The sequence below is a fragment of the Carya illinoinensis genome, chromosome 12 (assembly GCF_018687715.1).
Source record: "Carya illinoinensis cultivar Pawnee chromosome 12, C.illinoinensisPawnee_v1, whole genome shotgun sequence".
NCBI lineage: Eukaryota > Viridiplantae > Streptophyta > Magnoliopsida > Fagales > Juglandaceae > Carya > Carya illinoinensis.
Genome location: NC_056763.1, coordinates 29,470,480 through 29,494,231, shown reverse-complemented (window position 1 = coordinate 29,494,231; position 23,752 = coordinate 29,470,480). Strand labels below are relative to the sequence as shown.

At 32.1% G+C, this 23,752-nt stretch overlaps 2 protein-coding genes across 4 annotated transcripts; one reads left to right on the top strand and one right to left on the bottom strand.

Moving 5' to 3' along the window:
* Positions 1 to 7,248: 7,248 nt before the first annotated feature.
* Positions 7,249 to 10,471, top strand: LOC122289092 (transcription factor bHLH123-like). Of its 3 annotated transcripts, none has more exons than XM_043096023.1 (7): positions 7,249 to 7,834; positions 8,082 to 8,661; positions 8,765 to 8,872; positions 9,002 to 9,067; positions 9,199 to 9,264; positions 9,415 to 9,468; positions 9,613 to 10,471. In XM_043096023.1, the coding sequence occupies exons 1-7, from the start codon at positions 7,530 to 7,532 to the stop codon at positions 9,760 to 9,762; spliced, it is 1,329 nt and encodes a 442-aa protein (XP_042951957.1). In that variant the 5' UTR covers positions 7,249 to 7,529; the 3' UTR covers positions 9,763 to 10,471. The 3 variants fall into 3 exon arrangements, with proteins under 3 accessions (XP_042951957.1, XP_042951956.1, XP_042951958.1); XM_043096022.1 differs by having other exon boundaries at positions 8,079 to 8,661; XM_043096024.1 differs by lacking the exon at positions 9,415 to 9,468 and having other exon boundaries at positions 8,079 to 8,661.
* Positions 10,472 to 13,443: 2,972 nt separating this feature from the next.
* Positions 13,444 to 18,142, bottom strand: LOC122290124 (probable NAD(P)H dehydrogenase (quinone) FQR1-like 1). The gene is made up of 4 exons (XM_043097675.1): positions 17,924 to 18,142; positions 14,545 to 14,638; positions 13,863 to 14,125; positions 13,444 to 13,773 (listed from the first exon to the last, which is right to left on the bottom strand). Exons 1-4 carry the CDS (start codon positions 17,944 to 17,946, stop codon positions 13,542 to 13,544), a joined length of 612 nt encoding a protein of 203 aa, XP_042953609.1. The 5' UTR covers positions 17,947 to 18,142; the 3' UTR covers positions 13,444 to 13,541.
* Between the last annotated feature and the right edge of the window lie 5,610 nt (positions 18,143 to 23,752).

The window sequence follows — 23,752 nt, the reverse complement described above, 5'->3', positions numbered from 1 at the left end:
TATTGCAGCCAGCGAAGATGATGAGGAGAGTGGAAGTCTTAGTTGGCTGTTAAAAAAGAGTATTTTAATTAATTTGATGAGTGGGGCGGAACCACGGGATGATCATATTAATTAATAGTATTCTTTTGTAATGAGTAAGTAAGCGACGAAATACACTACAAAGATGGAGAAAATATCCAACTTTACTGCTATTATTATTGTGTTATTGACTAATTGCATTTTTTTTTTAGATATCTTTGTCCCGTAAGCAAATTTGTTTCTACTTGAAGAGATGGGGCAACCTTCTTTGAGGTTAATTAATATGGGTTTTTAAGTGTTTGTCCCAATCTGCCAAGCGCTTTCAGTATTAATTGCTGTTTCTTTCCTGCAATTTTTATGTGATACATATCTTCTATATATAAAAAGTGTGTATGAAACGGAAAATCTTGTTTTAACGGTTTTTCTTGTTTTTCCGTTAAAGTTAACACCGTTTATTTTAACAGTTTGGCATATAAAATGAAGACATAAATGTTGAGAGAGATAGCATTTAATGTTGTTATATGATTTATTAATCTCAATAATTATAATACTTAATAGTTTATATAATAATAAGTAATTAAAGATTAGTTATTATATTTTTTTCTTTCTCCTTAACATATACACTGTATTAGGTGCATAAGATATGAATCCCTAAGTATAATATACGTGTATTATACGTTTCATTAACTCAGATTATTGAGTATTTCAAATTTAAAAATCTCATATAATATATAATATAAGTGTGTTTAATCAAAGTGTTTTTTTTCCTCATGGTAGTAGGACGTAGCTTCCGTTAAGTCATATTCCATACATGGGCTTGCTATGATAGGCACGTGACAAAGGCCGTGATCCTTGAGCTAATCAAGAAAGAGTAAATTTAGCCAACAATTTCAAAATATATTTTATGATTTATATATATGCTATATATAAAAAATATTATACCACAAATTTTATAAAAAGATTATGTTTTAACTTTATGTTGTCCCTGATCGACTCAACCAACAGCAAAATAAGAATTTCAATGTTGTCTCTGTTGATTGTCTACAGGATGACATAAATTGATGAATTATAATACAAACATCAAACGATACATATTTTGAACTACCGTTTGTATTAGACTTTTATTAAATTTTTCGTATACATCTTTGCTAAAATTATAGATGTTATAAACATGTATTGAATTATGTGATACTTTGAACTAATTTATTTATTTTCTCCAATATGCCTTAAATTATTAAGTGACATCAATAATTTCTATAAAATATATATTATTTTTTAGAAATAATCATTTCATAAAATTAGACAAACGTACTTTGTACGTTACTCCCACCTAGTATATAAATATATATACATATATATTATATATAGGAAGAAAGGGAAACTGTCTAAAGAGAAAACTACCATAACTGAGACAATGCTTTCAGAATTAATAGATGTGAAAGAGAGAAGTTTTATAACTAAAGAAAGATGTCAAAAAAATTAAAAAACTGGAGATCGAGCCTAGCTAGCATTCATGTATAGAATTCAAGTACTTTGGAAGTGTGCACACCATATATACCTATGAAACAACCTAGTTTTTTGGTTCACCTACCAAGTTTTATGTAGTTGAAGAGATTATCGTGGTTTATTAAAATTTCCAAAAAAATAAAAGAAGGAAAATCACAAGAAGGAGGTAGGAGTAGTACTGGCGCATTAAGTATTCCTTTCCTCAGATGCCATTTCAATAATATTAATAGATCATCAGAGTCAAAACCAATTGATGATCAGCTAGCTAGACCATTGAATTTGCTTGATCCGCCTAGTCAGCTCGCAAGTCAAGCTCAAAATTAATTATATGACTTGTCTCATATTTTTAACTAATTGACTTATGACTTTAGCGGATGCACATTGGATTTATGATGATGATGATGATAATCACCGCATGCAGTAGTCTATCACATATATATATAATTACTAATTAATTAAGACTCGATCGGCCAATGTGCTCTGACTTGTCATTTTGGATTGAGCTACTTGAGATTAGATCAGACTGTGTCACATCGAAGTCAATCGATTAAGCTATATAAATTTATTTACTAGTAATTAATTCCCAATCAGTTATCCGGTCGACACGAGAGAGAGAGACAGAGACAGAGAGAGAGAGAGACGCGAGTTCTGAAACCCATTTCTCAAACCCATTTCATTAAAACCTCTCTCTCTCTCTCTTATTTTTTATTTTTTTTGCAAAAAACATCTTATATAAATATATATATATATAGCCAATACCACAAATACAAAGTTTAGATCTGAATTTATATAGGTAAGGGTGGATTTTTACTACTATGAAATTGCAATAAAGATAGAGAAAGTTTGATCAGAGAAATATTATCAAAGATTTGCGTTGTCGCTGCCCATTGCGTCAGATTATGCACGCATTGATTTTAAAATTGATGAATTTTTTTACTTTCTATTCTAAGAATGAATTTAAAATATATTTGATATCACTTATTATGGGACTCAAGATCCAATATTGAATAATAAAGTAAGAGATAGCTTTGATGGTCACATTAGAATCTCCTAGCAGAACTCGCGTGTGTTTCAGTACTACTCTTATATATTTATCTTTCTTGCGTTGACATAAAACAAAGAATGTGATCGAGAAGGAATTAGTTGGGAAAGAAACATTCAGAGATATCAAACTCAGGCTGGCATGTGTGTTGCATTTGTTTCTGCTTCAATAATCAATGCTTACTCAAGCACGGGCATACGATCTACTGGTACGTCAGTCTCTCTGAATCTTCCTCAATAATCTTCATCCAGTACTCGTGTGGATTGTCCTCTGAAATGTGGGGAAAGAATCGAAAGATCACACTACTAGCTAGCTATGTTTGAGTACTTTTAATTTAATTTAGCAATTAAGTCTCTAATTAATTCGAATATTGATCATGATCACTTTGTAATTAAACGACACCTCAAGCTTACAGCAGTGTGACATCATTTTCCATCATATGATGATTGAAAGGATCAATTATTTTCGTACATGTGAACAAGTAATAATATTATTGGTGAATATTAAAAAAGTAAATATTTTGTGATTATTTTGATGAATCTAATTCATGGTGCACGTGGTTGCAGTGGTACAAATTAAAGCTGATGTACCCTAGCTAGCTATTGCCACTCAACAATGGCTAAAATTAAAAAGGAAAAAAGAAAGAAAGAAAGGAAGAAAAGCAAAAAGAAAAAGTCTACTAAGAAGTAAACTAATTAAGAAAAAACACACCCGACCACCAATTAAACACTAAAATAGTGAAGTATTGAGTTATTTCTCCTCCCATTACAAGAAAATTATTTATTTACAACTAGTTAATTTCAATAAAATAATTATTTTTAATTAAAATTCATTGTAAATAATTTTTTAATTGTAATAAATTGATCATAAATACTTATTTTTCTTGTAATGAACAAATGATATTGGACTTTTGATAGACTTAGATAATCAATTCAACATCAAGCTGGTTATATATATGGGAAATATTTTGGTATCTGCTTGATTTTGATAGTCTGTTTAATGATTATCATGGCTAGAGAATATGGGAAAACTTAGTATAAAAATATATTAAAAAATAATAGATACACAACTCTTTGTACAATTTTTTATATAACTATATTTTAAATGATCAGAAATATTTTTTAACATGGGTATCATTACTCAATATATATATATATATATCCTTAATTCAAACAATCAATGGACGTGGGTCTGAGCAACAAGTTTTCTTATATATATATAGGATGTTATAAAGTTACTAAGATGTCCACTTTCACATGATTTAAATATTTTTTAAAAGGTAATTCTACGTATTAGTACTTGTACTCATTGTTTATGGAGGAAAATCCTATACACCAAAGTCTGCTCATGAATATATACAAATAGAGGATTTTGTGTCGAATTTTTCGAAATGTATTATGTTTTATTTTTAAATTCATTGTCTAACGAGAAAAACGTTTTTGTCCCTCTCGGCTCTCAGTCACATAAATTCTGAGATTGATGGCAAGTAATAAAGAAGAGAAGAATTAGAGGATGATGGGGGGTGGTGGGTACGTGTAAACATTGAAGGGTAGGCACGAAATGCCAAATGATTAGGATGGGAGAATATACAATAATCAGTCGCTCTCGGGGCTCTGACTCTTAGGTGAGGTTTGGAGAAAAGAAGTGGATCCCACGTGTCTTCGCACGCCTGCACGCCGTGTGGACCCTACTCGTTGACCCTTTTTTCTAAGTCATAATATTATTAGTATGATACCAGAGAGTCAATGTTTATAGAAAAAAATATCAGCCCCTGTATTCAATTTCCACTCTCTCTCTCTTCTTCAAGTCAAAACAAATTACAGCAGCTCGCAAATAAAATAAAATAAAAAGTATAAAGTGAAAAAACTATAAATAATTTGAAAGAAATGTGCTTTTCTAAAATAACTAAAACTTAGTGCGTTGAATATTGGAAGGTGAATGATTTAGGCCGATCTAAGTTGATTTGTTAATTTTAGTATTTTATATATCCGATCGAGATGTGTTTGAATATAAATAGATTGATATATGATTGAGATGTGTTTGAACGTAAATAAATTGATATATGTGTTTGAATGCATAAAATAGGTTAAAATGACTTTACATTTTTATAAGAAATTAAAAAAATAGTAAATTCTATCAATGATTGATTTGAGATAAATTGAAGTGATATTGACATTAAAACATAATCTTGAGATCCTTTCAAGTTGGATGACCCATATTGTTACTATCTTTTCAATCTCTTAAGACCTATTTGGGATTGCGACAAAAGTTTTAAAAAATGATTAAATAGTTTTAAAAGTTTTTTAATAAAAAAATTAGGTTGTTTTGGTGTTATATATTAAAACAGTTTTAATCTCATATTAAAAATTTAAATAATTATCATTTTTACTTCAGAAAATACTTTTTTAACTTGTTTCCAAACAAACGTAATATGTTTGAAAGCATTTTAAACATTAGTTACCAAATAGTAAATAACTTTTTAATAATAGAATTTATTATTTAAATTATAAGTTATAAGCTCTAAAATTATACACTATATTTTCTATTGCAATCATAAACATTCATAATGTTAAGTTTATCAAAAAATTATGAAAATAAAATTTACAAATTTACATATCTTAATTAATATATAAATTGAAGACATTTGACCCACTCTTATCAAATTAATTCTAGAATTTCTTGACTTTAATGTGTGTGTATATATATATTTATTATATATTAAAAGTGTCTACACGCTTATGAACAGTGTTTTTGGGCAAATTTTCATTTTTCAATTCTACCCCTCTGCTTTTACCATTTTTTATTTTAATCCCTCACTCATTCTATTTCATTTATTTTAGGGGTGGGCTGCGGGGGTTGTTAAAAAAATATAGATGAATCAAATCAAATAATTTTAATAAAAAATAATATATTTACTCATGAAAATTTTGTAAATTACAGAGTCTGAAAAATATAGAAAATATGGAAAACCAAATTTATATATACGGTCCTTCAATGGTTGATTCTATTTTAAAGAAATTAATTTTTGTAAAAGATGGCCGAATTAGATCAAATAATTTTAATAAAAAATAATATATCTACTTGTGAAAATTCTATAAATTAAAGAGGTGGATTGTTAACAAAATAAATACATAAAATATATTCAACTGAGCATACGTGTCTCAAGCACGTAACATCTTCTACTAGTATATATAATGTATGTATGTATAGCTGATGTCAACGCGAGCTTATCCTTGACTGAAAATAATTAACTCACATTTGACGCTAACTTTGAATTCCAACTTTGTGATACATGCTGCTGATCAGATCATCAAATAGGTTTGAATTAGAAAAACTGGTGCATGCGTCATAAATTGTCATTGTACTTAGCAACCTAAACAAAACAAAGCATGAGACATTCACCCAACATTCATGCTCCATGTGATGTCTTTTCGGTTGTTCCCATGTCAGATTTTCATTACTACTACGTTACAATGACCCTTAATTACTTGGTATATACGACGAATTTGACCCTCCCACTATATCATTTATATGTTCTTTGACGAGCTGAGATGCACGTTGATTAATCACAAAAATCCAGCTTCCAGGGGATTCCATTTTTGTGAAAGAGGATTGGTTGTGGTTGATCATGAGTTGGCTGACTTTATATAGATATTGGAAAATATATTCAATGAAAAGATATAGAATTATCAATACATTATGATTTGCCGTGAAATCAAGAACTTGACACATTATTCATTTGCAGATTTTATAAAAATAAATTTATAAATTGACATAATTTCATGTGATACGTCGTATCTATTTTATAATAAAAATAATTTTATGATCTGACGTACTATATTAAGATACGTTAGTTTGTAGGTTTAATTTTATGAAGATTTTATATTGACATTATATATAAATTAAAACTAATTAACTTACCTTCATGACTACAAGTTGAAGCACATTGTTTATCTCTTTTGAATGTAGCTTCTTCATTTAATGAAGATACTCTCGGTCGTTTTACACAAAGTTTAGTGATCCGGTGGAACAGGTTTCTGTAGATCCGGCCTGCTGGGCTAGATAATTAAGCTGATACATATTGGATTTGGTAATTATTAATACAAATGAGTGCATGACTTAATGACGACGCCAATTCCCATAGATCGAGTACTCTATATATGCTACCTTCACTGTAATCACAGCTTTTGCCAATTATTTATTTATTTATTTTTATCGTCGTTACTCTTTCTGTAACACTGTAGATACACCCAGCTTATAGTTATGCGAGAAAGATTTGTAAAACTTTTAAATAGATATATTTTTATAAAAAAAAAGGACCTTATTACTTAAAAATAAAAAAAAGTGTAAAAAATTATTTTTTATTAGTGAGATCTATTTTTTTATAAAAGATGACTTGTCTATTTAAAATTTATACCTATAATTATTTTATTTATATATATATATATTTTAAAAATTTTATATACAGTCACTTTTAGATATTTTTTTAAATACTTTAATTTAAAAGTAATTATATGTAATAGAACTCTATACGTAGCGATAGATGTTATATTTATAGAATTTAATGGAATTTAAAAAAAGAAGTAATTAATGAGATTTTTTTTTTTTCAGAAAAAGGGCTTCAAAAAGTAAATATTTATAAATATCAGAGACGGGAAAATTCAACCCCAAAACGACTTTCCTCTTGTATAATCACTCCGGCCCTAAAGATGTCAACCGCTTGTATTCCGGTTACTTAATTCTTTCATTCCTACACACCGAACGGGAGCAATCGACAGTATAAATACCGAGAAGCAGCAGACCGTTTTCCTTCATTTTATCGAACCATAAAGGCTCAAAGAAAACAAACAAAGAAGGCGAAAGAGTTGAAGAGTCTGAAGCCAAACCAGATCAGAAAAGGCTATTGGAGCGAATATACGGCATAAATTAACAAAGAAGCAGTCGAGCTTATTAATCTGTGACCATGGCGGACGAGTTCAATACAAGTGGGAACTGGTGGAATTCATCAAGATCAAGGTTCGAAAGCGGGACATCTTCGTCGTCTTCGGCACTCAATAGCTTAGGCAGCTTTGGATGGCCAAATGATTTAGCGGAAATCAAAGCGAGGACTACCATGGATTCTATGTCGGTGTCGGGTAGCTCAGTGGTTTTCCAGGACACCCAGAAGCTGCAAGGACATGAGTCAGCTGGTGCCAGCGATGATCCCAACTTACATATGATGGGTTTAGGCCTTTCAACTCAGGCCATGGATTGGAACCAAACTTTACTGTAAGTGCCAGAACTCCTTCATGCATGTCTACTAATTAATAAGTAAAGAACCAATATATATATATATATAGAGATATTTTTTTTTTTCAAAACGAAGTAAAGAACCAATATTAATCTTTCAAGTTCGGTTTTTTTCTTCATATAATTTCTATGTTTTGGAAAATAATTTATGAAATTGAATGATTTGTTACTAGCATTAGTTAATATAATCGAGATTTATTTTAATGTTTATCTGTGGCCACAGTAGTCGTGGTGAAAAGGCGGACAGCGGTTTCCGTTCGATGCTTCAAGAAACTGGGAATATGGGATCTTCTCAAGTTCAGTGGAGGGAAAGACTGTTTTCTGGGATGAGTGGGAGCGAGTCCTCCGCCAACGAGTTTAAGCAACTTAATCGTGGCTTTTCTTTAGATCAACCCCCATTCAGTCCTCAATATAGTTCCGGGGATAGCACCGTGACATGCCAGGGCTTGCCTTCTAGTTTTCAGATGGATTCGGCGTTGTACGGAAGCCCTTCTGCCATACTGCAAGGTCTGTTGGGGCCGGATAATCAGCCTCATCAACAGCCTTCACTCGAGAATAGGCCGATGAGTTTTCCATATCCGGCGAACTATGGCTTGAATTCTACTGAATTATTGCCTTCTTGGTCTAAGGTTCCTCAGTTTTTGAGAACTTCACCTCCGAAACAGACACCCAGCAGTCACTTGCATCTCTCGAACAACGCCCCGTTTTGGAATGCGTCGGAAGCGGCCATTAAGGACGTTCGGCCGAGCTTTTTCCCAACCCTGCAACAGCAGTTTCCCACGCCAAACTTTGATGAAAAACCAAAGGTACGATGACTAGGATAATTGAGAAAGGAAACCTCGTTGTATTCGTGAGTAGGGTTTAAAGTACTGGGTTTGCAAAACTTCATATATATTAATTATTGAGCAGAACATATCCGAAGTTCGGGACTCATCCACAGTGGGGAAGAAAAGCGGCAACGAAGCTACATCTAAAAGGCCCCGCAATGAAACGCCATCGCCTTTACCAGCTTTTAAGGTACAATAAGTGCAATAAGCGTTTTGACAAGAGGAAGCTTTAAGCTTTTGGTTGTTTCTTTTCTCGAAAATTAAATCCGATTTCGTAAACATATTGGCCGGATGAGAATTCTTAGCTTTGGTCTAATAGGTGAGGAAAGAAAAGATGGGGGACAGAATCACTGCACTCCAACAATTGGTATCACCTTTCGGAAAGGTAAGCTTCTGAATTGATCAATCGATCCTTTACTTTCACAAAGGTTGGAGTGAGCGATCATTTTCTTTCTGAATACATGAAAAGCGATTTACTTTGAGAGATTTCAATTATATCATGCTATTTTGTGTCAGACTGATACTGCCTCGGTGCTTTCTGAAGCCATTGAATACATCAAGTTCCTCCATGAACAAGTTAGTGTAAGTCCATATATATGAAGCACCTCGTTACATTGTCGTTCTGATAATTAATTAGTTAATAACCATAATGAGAAACCAAGTTCAACCCCCTTATGGATCAGATTATTACCAATCGTTTCTGATTAATGCCTGTATTTTAAATAATATTAGGTCTTAAGTACTCCTTACATGAAAAGTACTGGACCTCCCATACATCATCAGCAGGTACAATATTCTCCATCCTGATAGCTAGCTAGCTTATAAATCCAATTATGACAATATTTTAGTTCTTTTATTGCGTAATTGAAATTATTGTGGTTTTTTGTTTTTCCTTTATAAGAAAGCGTGCTTTTTTTCCTCTCGATGCAGAATTCTGATAAATTAAAGGATCCTGAAGGACCAAAACAAGATCTTAGAAGCCGAGGACTATGTTTGGTACCGGTTTCAAGTACATTCCCTGTCACTCATGAAGCCACGGTTGATTTCTGGACGCCAACATTCGGAGGAACTTTCAGATAGAGCAACAAGAAATGGTCAAAATTCAGCGCCCTATTCTGATCTGTAATTAACTAGTATATATCAAAAGAAAACCCAAGCCAACTTGGGAGCTGTGATAGGGTCAAAGAAAAAGATCGAGCAGAAAGACACATAAAGCCCACATTATCGTACTAGTAAGAGTAGGTAAAGAAATTCAAGAAATGGTGAAAGGGAGATCGAGAAAAGGAAATGACTTTCCAAAGGACAGCCATTGTTGGCCAGTTACAGGCAAAATGATATTGCAGGTGTGGCCAATATTGGAAATGACGCTCCAAAGGACAGCCATTGTTGGGAAGCTACAGGCAAAATGATGCAGGGTGTGGCCAATACTCGGGACCAATGGAATTAGCATGCATACTAATTATTTGTAATAATTGAAGAATTATGATTAGATGTGGTTAATTAATTAAGGAATATATAAGAAAAAAAGCTGCTGAATTTAGGGAAAGTTGCAGGCTAATCTTTTAGAGAGAATTTGTTGTTATTAGAGGATAAAGGAGCTTTTGTTCTTAATTAATAGACCTGGCACTAGCCTTTAATTAATTTAAGATAAAGCTAGGGAGGAGAAAAATGTGAAGGAATAATTGAATTATAGAATTAATAGATCAAGTGAGTGTGGGGATGTCATCTGATTGGAAATCTCACTCTTGATTTGTTTATGTATTTGGAATATATATGTGAGTGGTACTCAGATGCTGGCCCGCAGCTCCTGCTTTCAGGTTTTGTCCATAAGTTTTATAACAACATTGAAAATTGTTTTTTCAACAGTACATCAGAAAATGTATGTCCAGGTACGGGGGCTAGCTACGTACCAACTTGTTAAGCTCTTTAGCGACTGGTCACATTGAGGGGCTTCGATCCATTGGAAGGTGGTGATCATGAAGAGAGAAGCCAAAACCTCCTAACAAAAGCGAGAAAATTATATATAGATTAATCCTGCAAACATTCAAAGATCGATGCATGGTTGAAAGATTCCATACATATATACCCTTTGTTTTTCCCTTTACCTGCAGTTAATCAACTTCGATCTCCACATGCAATTTGCGTGCTTTCCAAACAAGCATATATAACGCAAATTATGTTGACAATCAAAACCATTAATTAAGGTGATAACGTCGAACGTGTTTGCCAACAATGTCGTTTCACTTTATCATGTGGTGAATGATATTTGTTCCACTTTTGAACGACGGTTGTACCATTAGCTTTTGTTCCCTTGATCAGTATTTGCATTGCATTATAAGATAAAAAGAACAAACAAATGAGCACTATAATCGAGTTACTTAGATAAATATTGCCAGTTAATTTCCACTCCCCGCGATTTGTGGTACTGATAGCTAGCTAACCTTTTTTTTTTTTTTTTAATTAATTCCATATATACAAGTTTTTCTTATACATTTGGATAGCAGAAGGTGAATTCTTATTTCTAAATTAGAGTTAAATGGGAAATCTTAATTTTTATTTTTTATTTTTATACAAGGGGTAGGGGGTTTTTCATTTGAAGAACTAAGTCATATGCCATAAGATCATTAAGTTCTTGGTAGAAATCTAAGTTCTTTTGTTTGGCAACAATGTATATGCTTTTTGCCGTAAGATTTCTAAAATGAGAAACTCTACTATGCCGCTCCATTGTTACCGCTCCATTAATCCAATTTTTTTATTTAATAATTAAAGAAGTGATTTTTAGCATATTGATGTATTTTTTTATATTTTAAAAATATTTAAATATATTAAAGAATGTGAAAAGAAAAAAAACCAAAAAATAAAAATCGCCGCTGTTTCCAAAATATGAATTAAGCTCCAAAAACTACCGTTTTCTTTATTTTCTTTTTTTCTTTTTTAAATAAAAATTCCTCTACTTTTATGGGTGGCTATATCCCTAAAATTTTAAAAAATGACCAATCCTTTTGGGATGATCCTATCGAGCAACCCAAGGCCTATTGGGTTAGAAGTGGTGGTCCAACAAACCCTGCACTTGTATAGTACTTCATCTAGCTGGAGGAATTCCTGGCCAAACTATGGACAAGAATAGCTTTATTTCCCATGTCAAGGATATATATACGGCTAACTATAACGAATTTGTGTTAGTCATAAATCAAATAGTACTGCAGAACCAAATTGAAAAATAATGGAAATGGTGAGATGGACCAATGAGTTTCTGAAATCGACAAGACATGCACCGAACTGCCGCAAGATTTTGGGGAAAATGTAGGGGACTGTTAAGGAGAAACCAGTTTGAACTTTGAATATGAGATTTTCTCCGTTTATGCTTGCTGCATGATTGCATCGAGAACTAATTAACTGCATGCTGGATTAAACAAAAAGGATTTTCATGAACATGAGCAAACTACCATATATCTACCCTTACCCGTGGCCTTGAGGTTAATTTCGTAAGGCTGACGGCCTACTCCTTTTCCTTTCTTGTATGGAGGGTTTTTTTTTTTTTTCTTAATTTCATTTGAAATCTTGGAGGTGTATGTACGTTCTTCGGTATTTCAGAGAAAATTGTCACGGAAGTCTAGATGGAAGAAGATAAAGAACAGTACTACTGACAAGTGGAAGAACTTTATGGCCACAATGAGATAAGATTGCAAGTTGCTGTCTACCACTCTATATACCCATCCAAACCTAGTTGCAAATTCTCAGGCATTTTCTCTCTCTTTTTCCAAGCATTTCAAATTAAACAAGTGGATATGGCGGCCAGTTGCAGAAGATCATATAATATGTAGACAATAGGCAGTAGATTTCGCTGAATAATATGTGACTGAATTTTCAATGAAAATAATCGAAAAAATAGTTTGTATTAGTCCATCTAATATTTCTGATCTGCAAGTGCTGCCTGATTGACACTCTACTTTCATATGTAAGATTTGGATGGGCCAAGGGTTCAAATGCTCTTATTTTGTTAGCTTGTGATCAATATGAGATAATGTGTTTCTGGTAAAAGAAAGATCCAACTATCTAACTTACCGGAAACTCAGACCCACTTATCTCACAGCTACAACAGTAACGATGCCAACATTCTACAGCTGGATGGAAAGCGGCTAAAATGGCTCCTAGTTAATCTAAATTAGGCCATGGACTTGAAGCTTCTCTTTTTGGGTCTGAGGAATCTCAACACTGAAAAGCGTCAGTTGATGGTGAAAAATAGAAGCCAATTTGAAGGGTTCTCGTTTAATATTTGTTTATATTTTCCAAGATCAAGTCGAAGGTACCGAAATTTCTTTAAGAAGATTCAGTACTTGCTGTTTAAATCCTAAAGGATTCTTTAATAATCCAAAATTAACATGAAGATTGCTTGCCGTATAGACCAAAATATGCAATGAAGAATCAGGACTTAGCATCTATATCCCTTCTGGCCAATGCTCAGCCAAAACGACTACCTTTGCAATCCATATACCATTACGACGATTATTCTGAGAAACAACTAGTTTTTTTATCAGCTCATGATTACACAGATTTCAATACTATAAACACGGTCGTTTTTATTTTTATGTCGGCTCCTAATTGATTTCAATCAATAATCAATGGATTGTACGGTGAAGATTTCGTGCTCGAGTAGTGCCCTGTCTATCTCACCAGGCATTAGCTAAGCAGTACAGAAGTTTTGTCGTGTTCTTGTTACCATATAAGCGGAAAAGAGAGCAATTATGCACAGATGGGATGTTCCAGCAAACTTTTACCATTATTGATGACAACTGAACTGTGCGTAACACATACAAAGCAGGCTTCAAACGACACAGTAATTATTGCTTGCAAACACTTTAAGCAGCGCCCTTGAGTTTCTTTGTGATGGTGGCAATGTATTTTCCTTGGTGGAATGCTAGCTCCAACTCAAGCTCGGATGGCTGTCTCGAGTCGTCTCCAGTGATAGTTCCAGCCCCATAAGGACTTCCACCCTTCACTTTCTCCATTTCATACATGCCAGCTCCGAATGTATATCCAATGGGTACAAAAATCATTCCGTGGTGAACCAGCTGAGTAATTGCAGTTAACCTAAGACATATTGATGGTAAGTCAGTTTTATTTTCCTGGATTCAGAATATTCAGGATAATTCAGTTAGTTTATTGATTCATGAACTTACGCAGTTGTCTCTTGTCCACCACCCTGAGATCCAGTGCTGGAAAAGATCCCAGCAGGCTTGCCTGCTAGCTGTTGTGTTCTCCATAAACCTCCAGTTGCATCCAGAAATGCTTTGAATTGAGCAGTCATCATTCCAAATTTTGTTGGGAAGCCGAAAACAAACCCATCAGCCTCAACAAGCTCCTTGGGCTTAATGATTGGTACATCACTCCTTGGTGGTGCTCTCAGCTTCCCAAGCACCTCTTCTGGTAGTGTCTCAGGCACCTGCTCCACAAGTCCACTATAGTCAGTCAGGGAACTTATCAATCAATTGCTGAAAATGCAGAGATTAATATAAACATAGATTTTCTCTAACTTATTCGAGAATGTAAAGCTTTTGGCCTTCTACATAAAACCATGGCCCACCCGAGAAACTGTTGCTTAGCCATAAACAGCCAGTGGCTTGAACTTGTTGACTTGTGACATAACCAATAACTTGGACAAAATTCTGATCTCTAGATGTACTGATCGACAAGGGAGACCCACCCCAACTTTGGATGACATTTTTTAGCATAAATATATATATTTCAAACTTCAGAGTTGATCATGAAATATGCTATAACATATGCAAAAAAATGAAAAGATAAAGAGATAAAATGGCAGAGCATGCAATGCAAGAGATGATAAGGAATGGACATTGTTACCTGCCATAATTTGGCTTCCACACCTTCAACAGATGCAGCCCCTTTCTTTATCTCTTCTGCCAGTTTCTTTACATGTCCATACATGGAATAGTACCTGTAGCAACAAGACAAGAAAATATTATGAGAGTTGTATGACAATCCAATCCCCACGGTAGCAAAATCAAGAATAGACTCTAGCGAGAGAGAACAACAAACAGGGTGAAAATCAAATCACCTTACATGGATGGTATCTGATGAAAAATATTAATTTGCTTTTATAATTATATAATATTGTATTTCATTGAGAATTAAATGAAAAAAATGAGAGCATTAGGGCTGAGCAGAAATTCGAAAATCCGACTCCGACTTCGACTCCGCTCCGACTCTGACGAGTCGGAGTCGAAGTCAAAGTTTTTTTCCTCCTGGAAGTCGGAGTCGGATGTAGAGGTGTCCCGACTCCGACTCCGATCCGATCCGACTCCGACACACCGACTCTGACTTCCAATCCGACTCCGACTTCCAATCCGACTCCGACTCCGACTTCTACTCCGACTCCGACTCCGATATTGTGCATATTTTATAAAAATATTTGTTATCAATATATTAACATCTAATAAATAATAATCTATAAACATTATAATAAATAATATAAGTTAATATAGTTACTATAAGTTAATTTACATTACTAATTTACTATAAGTTAGTAAGTTACTATAAGTTAATATAGTTATTAGTTACACTATAAGTTACTAATTACTATACCTTATATAGTTAATTTACATTACTAATTTACTATAAGTTACTATAAGTTAATATAGTTACTATATAAGTTACCATACCTTATATAGTTAATTTACATTACTAATTTACTATAAGTTACTATATAAGTTACTATACCTTATATAGTTAATTTACATTATTAATTTACTATAAGTTACTATATAAGTTACTATACCTTATATAGTTAATTTACATTATTAATTTACTATAACTTAGTAATTAACTATACTTATATAATATATTGGAGGAGTACTTATATAATATAATATATATAGTTATATACTAACTTAGTAATTAACTATACTTATATAATATATTGGAGGAGTACTTATATAATATAATATATATAGTTATATACTAACTTACTAATTAACTATATTTATATAATATATATAGTTATACTTATATACTATAATATATATAGTTATATATTAACTTAGTAATTAACTATACTTATATAATATATTGGAGGAGTACTTATATAATATAATATATATAGTTATACTTATATACTATAATATATATAGTTATACGTATATACTATATAGTTATATTATATATAATACTATTATAATAATAGTATAGTTAATATATATAGTATTAAAGCAAAATTAATATTTGATTTAGAGTTTAAAAAAAAAAAAGGCTGAAAATACCAAAACAGAGCCCAAACGGCATTGTTGGACTCTGTTTTGGTTGCCAAAACAGAGTTAATTTTCTCCAAAACGGTGCCGTTTTGGAGGTAAACGGCGCCGTTTACCTCAGTACTGATTACTGAAGACCCGGTTATATTCCCCCCCCCCCCCCCCGATACTGAAGCAGTTAAGTTAGGGTTTTTAACTTTTTATACTTCAAACTCACGAAGTCATTCCAGGCTCCAGCGCAGCGGCAAGCCGGCAGCCCCAGCCTTCGACTCCCTCACCCACCGGCCCACCACGAAACGACGCAGCCCTGGCTCCGTCGACTTCTCCGGATCTCCTCTCTCTCTCTCTCTCTCTCTCTCTCTCTCTCTCTCTCTCTCTCTCATTTTTGTTTGTTGAAAATGGGTTTGAAATCCGGTATCTCCTCTCTCTCTCTCTCTCTCTCTCTCTCTCTCTCTCTCTAGTAGTTTTGTTTGTTGGTTGTTGATTTTTGATTTCTTTCTCTCTTTTATCTGCTATCGTGGATTCGTGAGGCCGACTCCGCTCCGACATGTCGGAGTCGGAGCGGAGTGAGGTGTAAACGGAGTCGGAGTCGAAGGTCGGATTCGGCCTCCGACAAAGTCGGAGTCGGAGTCGGAGTCGGAGGAGGCCAAATCTGACTCCGGTTGAATCGGTGCTCAACCCTAGAGAGCATTAATGATTAAAATGCCATAAATACTTGCAAATCTTCGGGAAAAACAACTTGCTCAGATTTGACATTTTATGGATTGCTGAGAAGGTAGCCTTCACACAGTCAACTTCTAAAATAATTTTTCCAAACAAATATGTCTCATGAAATTCCCAGGTTCTTTCTGAAATTTCTTGCAGATTAAAGGCAAGTGGCAATTCCCCAAGGTCCACATCGCAGAGGAAGAGTTGACTGACAACATTTCAAGTAACAATATGGCCGAAAAAATGTCACTATTAACGTGACAGAATGTTGCCAAAGGACAGATGGCATGAGTCTCCTCCTCCAAAAATAGGTATGAGATTCAACCCCTCCCCAAATACCCAATATTAAAAATAAAAAATAAAAATAAAAATAAAATAAAATATGACAGAATGTTCTTGACCACCTATAATGTTCAAGCTATATATTTTTTTTTTTTTTTACTTAGTGATTAAGAAAGTGTTTTCTATAAATTTTATTTTAAATATTTAAAAGTGTTAAAAAAATACATGTGAAAAAAAGAAAAAAAAAAGCATACAAAATACACTAGGCCCCAACAGTGGCTGCAGAGTCACCTTTTAGAACACTCTCATTGAATTAGCTAAAATTAAACAACACTTTTGATGAATATGAGATGAATTTAGTTTTTAACTATTCCATTTTCATTTACCCTCACATTGAATTAGCTATTTTTTCATTATATAATAATAAAATAATATGAGATAAATTTGACTTTGACGATTCATATCAAATTTTCACATTGGATTATCTATTTATTCATTATATAGTGATAAAATAATTAATAATTAAAATTTATTTATTTATTTTAATCATTAATTTATTTTATTTGATCATATTTTACCATTTCCTATCCAATTTGAGTAGACATGAAAATGGTTGTGAGAAATAAGAAAGAGAAATAAATCATAAAATATACATTTGATGTATGTATAGTGACTTCCAAATTTGGAAATATATATTTAAAAAACATATATTTAAAAGATAATCTTCACGATAATTCTCTGGGATCAATAACAATTATTAAGACCAGCAAAGAAAGATTCCAAGAAAAATTACATTTGCAACTCAAACACAAGTTTCGGGAATATATTATAGAAAGAACAACCCGCAAATCAATCGTCGAATGAGAATATAGAATTCGTGGAATCAAATGCAAAACGGAAGTGTAAGAAATCCCCGCAAAGAAAAAAAGAAGGAATACAGAGCAAAAGACAGAGTATTAGACGAACTAAGGTTGAGTGATGCATACACAATATACACTTTGGTGGCCATTGACGGAGTTGTGAAAGGTTCTCTGTGATTTCTCTGCGTGTCCTTCTCTCTGGGATTCCGCGATCCAAATCTAGTTAACTTTGGCTAAATGCGTAGTGTGGGAAGGAAGGGAAGCCAACAGCTCAATTTATAGTTGCACATTGGCTTAGTTTAAGCAGTCCCGGCTTTGAATTACTTTGGCTAATCGGTAAAATCGATTAATATGAAGGTTGAGACTTGAGACGGTGTCGTTTTCTTGTTGGATTTTACTTACCAATTATGACCGCTTTTTTTTTTTTTAGGGGGGGGATTAAAAGGATTACCAATTATAATTGTACCATCATTACTCGCTGCTAACTTAAATAAATCTTCTAGGAGATTTGTTAAACTCTTTGTTTAAAAGTAATACAATATACAATAATAAATTGTTTAACTGTTGGTTATTTTTATTTTGATATCTACATATTTTTTTAAAATAAAAAATAATTTACTTGTACATTCTATAACTACAAATATTATTTCTATTATTTAAAATATATATAAAGTCACTTTCAATAAAAGATATTATTTAAAAAAATACGCATATTAATTGATATTTTAAATTTTTTATAGTTATAATAAGTCTAATAATAAATAATATATTCTCAACATGAAAGTATAACTTATATCTCAGTATATTTTTTTAAGATGATGTGTATATCTCATGTTGTCCACATCGATCCATCTTTTATGGACGGAGGATTATTCGGGGGGAGGATTTATCTGAGGCGTTGCTGTTTGCGACATAATTTGATCACTATCATATTATTTTTTAATAAATAAATAAATAAACTCGCTGTCATCTTATAGCACAAGTTAAATTTCACCTAATTATTGTTAATAATAATTTGTTTAGATTTGATCTGTCTGAATTAAGATTTGGTGACGCTCACCCAAAGCAAAGAGTTTTGGATTATGCAAGAGTTCATGGGGCCGTTTGGTCCTACCAGTGAAGTAGGCCTTTATCACACCGTGATGGGAGTTCAGTAAGGTTCGTAATAATGACTGAAAAAATGGAAAACAAGCTTGGGCTTCGGTAATGTTGCCTTGTTCAGAAAGTCATGCATGCAATGATCCATCATTATTGGAACAGATTATTAATAATAATAATCTATAAATATATTTCATTATAATACTTAAATCCCAACGCACTTCTGTCTCCCTTGTCGGCTACCCAACAAAGCAAAGGAGTAATGCTAGAGCCACTGATGGTGGCTTTCGATACTGTCACTTAAAAAATTAAATATTTTTTTTAATAATATTATTAAAAAATGTTTATTAAATGAAAAAATAATGGCTCCAGATAAAAAATGGGACCCATCTCTCCAAAGCAAAACGGGTTGGTTGGCGGCCTGAACAGGTCTTCACGTTGACGTTCCACTTGAGCATGTGAGTTGAAAGCAACCGCACACGGCGCACTCGATCGTCATCCAATGCTGGGAACGATGCGAAAGGTAAGGCTTGAAATTAATGGCCGTCATTAATATATAGAAAAAATTTCTTACAAATAGAGTTTGTATATTAATTTATATATCCATATTGATATATAAGCTATATATTTAATAAAATAATGTGAATTAAAAATAAAAATAATTTTTTGAGATAGAAAAATTCTTAAAATTTTTTTTATAAAATTAAAAACATTATCGATTAATAAATTACTACACGAACTTGTACTAGCAAAAGTCCTGACATATAGACCTCGTCGACTTTTATACGATTTGACGGACAAGTCATTCTACACGCATGCATGCGCTATAACTCTGCCCTTTCTCTGTTTCCATCAGATTATTTTCCTTTTCTAAATTGATAGGTAGCTTTTTTTTTTCTTTTTTCTTTTTTCTCTAATTTTAGTTTTAGTTTTGCGTAAGCTGAACATAATGATGACATTTTGTTAGGGGTGTCAAATCGTATTAGTCAATTGTATTTGTATCATATCAAAATATGTATATTATATTATATAACTCAATTATAACCTGATCCGTTAAGATTATCGTGTCAAAATCTTAAATCCTAACATAACTCATTTACATAATAGATCGTGTCATGTCAATCCATTTTGACCTATTAGTAAATATTATGAAATAGATTCACACGATATAATATTACTCGTTTCAAACTATTTATATAAATGAGTTGAATAGATCCGAAATTAACCAGTTTGACCTAATTAAATTTAGCATAATTTTATATAAATTTTAAAATCACAATATTTATAAAAATTATAAAGCTAACTACAAGTCCGAAATTACAATCCAAATAATAAAAATATCGAAATTGAAATTCTAACAATTTTACTTTTAGGTATAAGGGTATAATTGTAATTTTAATTTTCTTAACGTGTTATAACTTATTGACCCATTATCAACCTGTTAACTAATTTTATCTTAACGGGTCAATCCGTTTTGACTTGAACCCGTTAAAACTAAACCCTAACCCGCTATTATTGTATCGTATTTGTATTAGATTAACGAGTTGTGTAACATATTATCGCCCCTACATTTTGTATGAGAGGCACGTTAATATAAGCAGTGTACACCCCGCATTCCCACTGATAAAAATATATAGAGATTATAATAAATTTAACTCTTTTTTAAATATAATACGCTATAATTATATACTCGATGATTATATCTAATATTACTTATGCAATATTGGTTACTCTAGAAAAAACATCTAATATTGGTTCTATTGTTTGCCGAAATAATATTTTGGAATTGTTAATAATAGAATATTTTCGTAATATTCTAGTACATATAGTAATATAACTTATTCTCTACCATATTTAATTTGTATGTAAATCAATCAATATCAATTAGTATTATTGATTTAATGTATTTTTATTCTTTATCTAATCTCATTCACCTATAAATAGGAACATATATACTATAAAACAATTGAGTATAGCAAAATGTAGCTCTCAAAATCTTCCTCCCTCTTTCCATCTTCTCTGTCTCCTTTTTTATTTTATTTTATTTTCTACATGGTATCAAAACCCTTTGAGGCCGAACAAAATTTATATTACTTCTAACTGCAAATTTCAACAAATAATCGAAACAAAGAAGATAGAAAATTCACTCAAAACACAGAGAAAATCATTCTATTTTCAATTGAAAATTATCAAAATTCTGGAATGTCCCACCAAACCCATAAGCAAGATAGAAATACTTGTAAATAGAAAAATATTATGATTTTACCAAAAATAAAAAATCTTAATAAACACAACAAAAATAAATATGTAAATAAAGAAGTAATTTGTCAAAAATGGGGCTAAAAATCATTTCCTAACCGATAAACAAAATATTACCATAAAATATTAAAAAAACATCTAAAATTTGAGATTTGAAGAGGAAAACAAATGATTTTGGACTTGAAAACAACTTGGTGAACACGGCGTGCGCGCCAAAAAGAACTTTCCAAATTAGGGTCACATGAGTGAAGCCAATATCTATAGTCAAAGTTATGACTAAAATACTGATACATGCTCAAAACTGTCACAAATGAAGGAAAAGTCATTGTTTTAGTGTTTCTTGATGTACTTGCACTAATCTGTCATCTCAAGGTAGTTTAGTGCCATCCCAAGGTAGTTTGGAGAACCAAGTCATATGTCATTAGATCATTAAACTCTTGGCAAAAATCTTTGTTCTTTTGTTTGGGGGCGATGTATATATTTTTTGCCATAAGATTTCTAAAATGAGAAACTCTACTATGCCACCCCATTGTTAACGCTCCCACTAACTGCTCATCTAAAAAAAATTTTAATCAATAATTAAGGAATTGATTTTTAGTGTATTGATGTATTTTTTATATTTTTTAAAATTATTTAAATATATAAAAAAATAAAAAATAAAACTAAAAATAAAAATCTTAAAATGTGCTAGCAATAAAGAAAAAAGATATGAGTAGTACCACTCTTTCTAAAATATGAATTAAGCTCCAAAAACTACCGTTTTCTTTCTTTTTTTTTTTTTTTTATTAAATATATATATATCTTCTATATATAAAAAGTGTGTATGTAACGGAAAATCTTGTTTTAACGGTTTTTCTTGTTTTTCCGTTAAAGTTAACACCGTTTATTTTAACGGTTTGAAATATAAAATGAAGACATAAATATTGAGAGAGATAGCATTCAATGTTGTTATATGATTTATTAATTACAATAATAATAATACTTAATAGTTTATATAATAATAAGTAATTAAATATTAGTTATTATATTTTTCTCATTTTCCTTAACATATACACGTGTATTAGGTACATAAGACGTAAATCTCTAAGTATAATATACGTGTATTATACGTTTCATTAACTCAGATTATTGAATATTTCAAATTTAAAAATCTCATATAATATATAATACAAGTGTGTTTAATCAAAGTGTTTTTTCTTTTCCCATGGTAGTAGGACGTAACTTCCGCTAAGTCATATTCCACACGTAGGCTTGCTATGATGGGTACATGACAAAGGCCGTGATCCTTGAGCTAATCAAGAAAGAGTAAATTTGGCCAACAACTTCAAAATATATTTTAGGATTTATATATATGCTATATATAGAAAATATTATACCACAAATTTTATAAAAAGATTATGTTTTAACTTTATGTTGTCCCTGATCGACTTAACCAACAGCAAAATAAGAATTCAATGTTGTCTCTATTGATCGTCTACAGGATGACATAAATTGATGAATAATAATACAAACATCAAACGATACATATTTTGAACTACCGTTTATGTTAGACTTTTATTAAATTTTTCGTATACATCTTTGCTAAAATTATAGATGTTATAAACATGTATTGGATTATATGATATTTTGAACTAATTTTTTTATTTTCTCTAATATACCTTAAATTATTAAGTGACATCAATAATTTTTATAAAATATATATTATTTTTTACAAATAATCATTTCATAAAATTAGACAAACGTGTTTTGCACGTTGCTCCCACCTAGTTATATATATAATCCTCTATTTTTATGGGTGGCTATATCCCTAAAATTTTTAAAAAATGACCAATCCTTTTGGGATGATCCGATCGAGCAACCCAAGGCCTATTGGGTTAGAAGTGGTGGTCCAACAAACCCTGCACTTGTATGGTACTTCATCTAGCTGGAGGAATTCCTGGCCAAACTATGGATAGAATAGCTTTATTTCCCACTACAAGGATATATATACGCCTAACTAATTAACGTATTTGTGTTGGTCATAAATCAAATAGTACTGCAGAACCAAATTGAAAAATAATGGACATGGTGAGTCAGTGAGATGGACCAATGAGTTTCTGAAATCGACAAGACATGCACCGAACTGCCGCAAGATTTTGGGGAAAATGTAGGGGACTGTTATGGACTAAGGAGAAACCTGTTTGTACTTTGAATATGAGATTTTCTCCATTTATGCTTGCTGCATGATTGCATCGAGTACTAATTAACTGCATGCTGAATTAAACAAACAGGATTTTCGTGAACATGAGCAAACTACCATACATCTACCCTTACCCGTGGCCTTGAGGTTAATTTCGTAAGGCTCATGCCCTACTCCTTTTCCTTTCTTGTATGGAGTGTTTTTTTTTTTTTTCTTAATTTCATTTGAAATCTTGGAGGTGTATGTACGTTCTTCGGTATTTCTGAGAAAATTGTCATGGAAGTCCAGATGGAAGAAGATAAAGAACAGTACTACTGACAAGTGGAAGAACTTTATGGCCACAATGAGATAAGATTGCAAGTTGTTGTCTACCACTCTATATACCATCCAAACCAAGTTGCAAATTCTCAGGCATTTTC

Coding starts and splice junctions, on each gene's coding strand:
- LOC122289092 (XM_043096022.1), top strand. CDS start 7,530: ATGGCGGACGAGTTCAATACAAGTGGGAACTGGTGGAATTCATCAAGA. Junction 7,835..8,078: donor GATTGGAACCAAACTTTACT/GTAAGTGCCAGA, acceptor CTGTGGCCACAG/TAGTCGTGGTGAAAAGGCGG. Junction 9,469..9,612: donor CTCCCATACATCATCAGCAG/GTACAATATTCT, acceptor CTCTCGATGCAG/AATTCTGATAAATTAAAGGA.
- LOC122290124 (XM_043097675.1), bottom strand. CDS start 17,946: ATGGCCACCAAAGTGTATATTGT. Junction 14,639..17,923: donor GCCACCAAAGTGTATATTGT/GTATGCATCACT, acceptor TTGTTGCTACAG/GTACTATTCCATGTATGGAC. Junction 14,126..14,544: donor TGGAAGCCAAATTATGGCAG/GTAACAATGTCC, acceptor CTTGTGGAGCAG/GTGCCTGAGACACTACCAGA.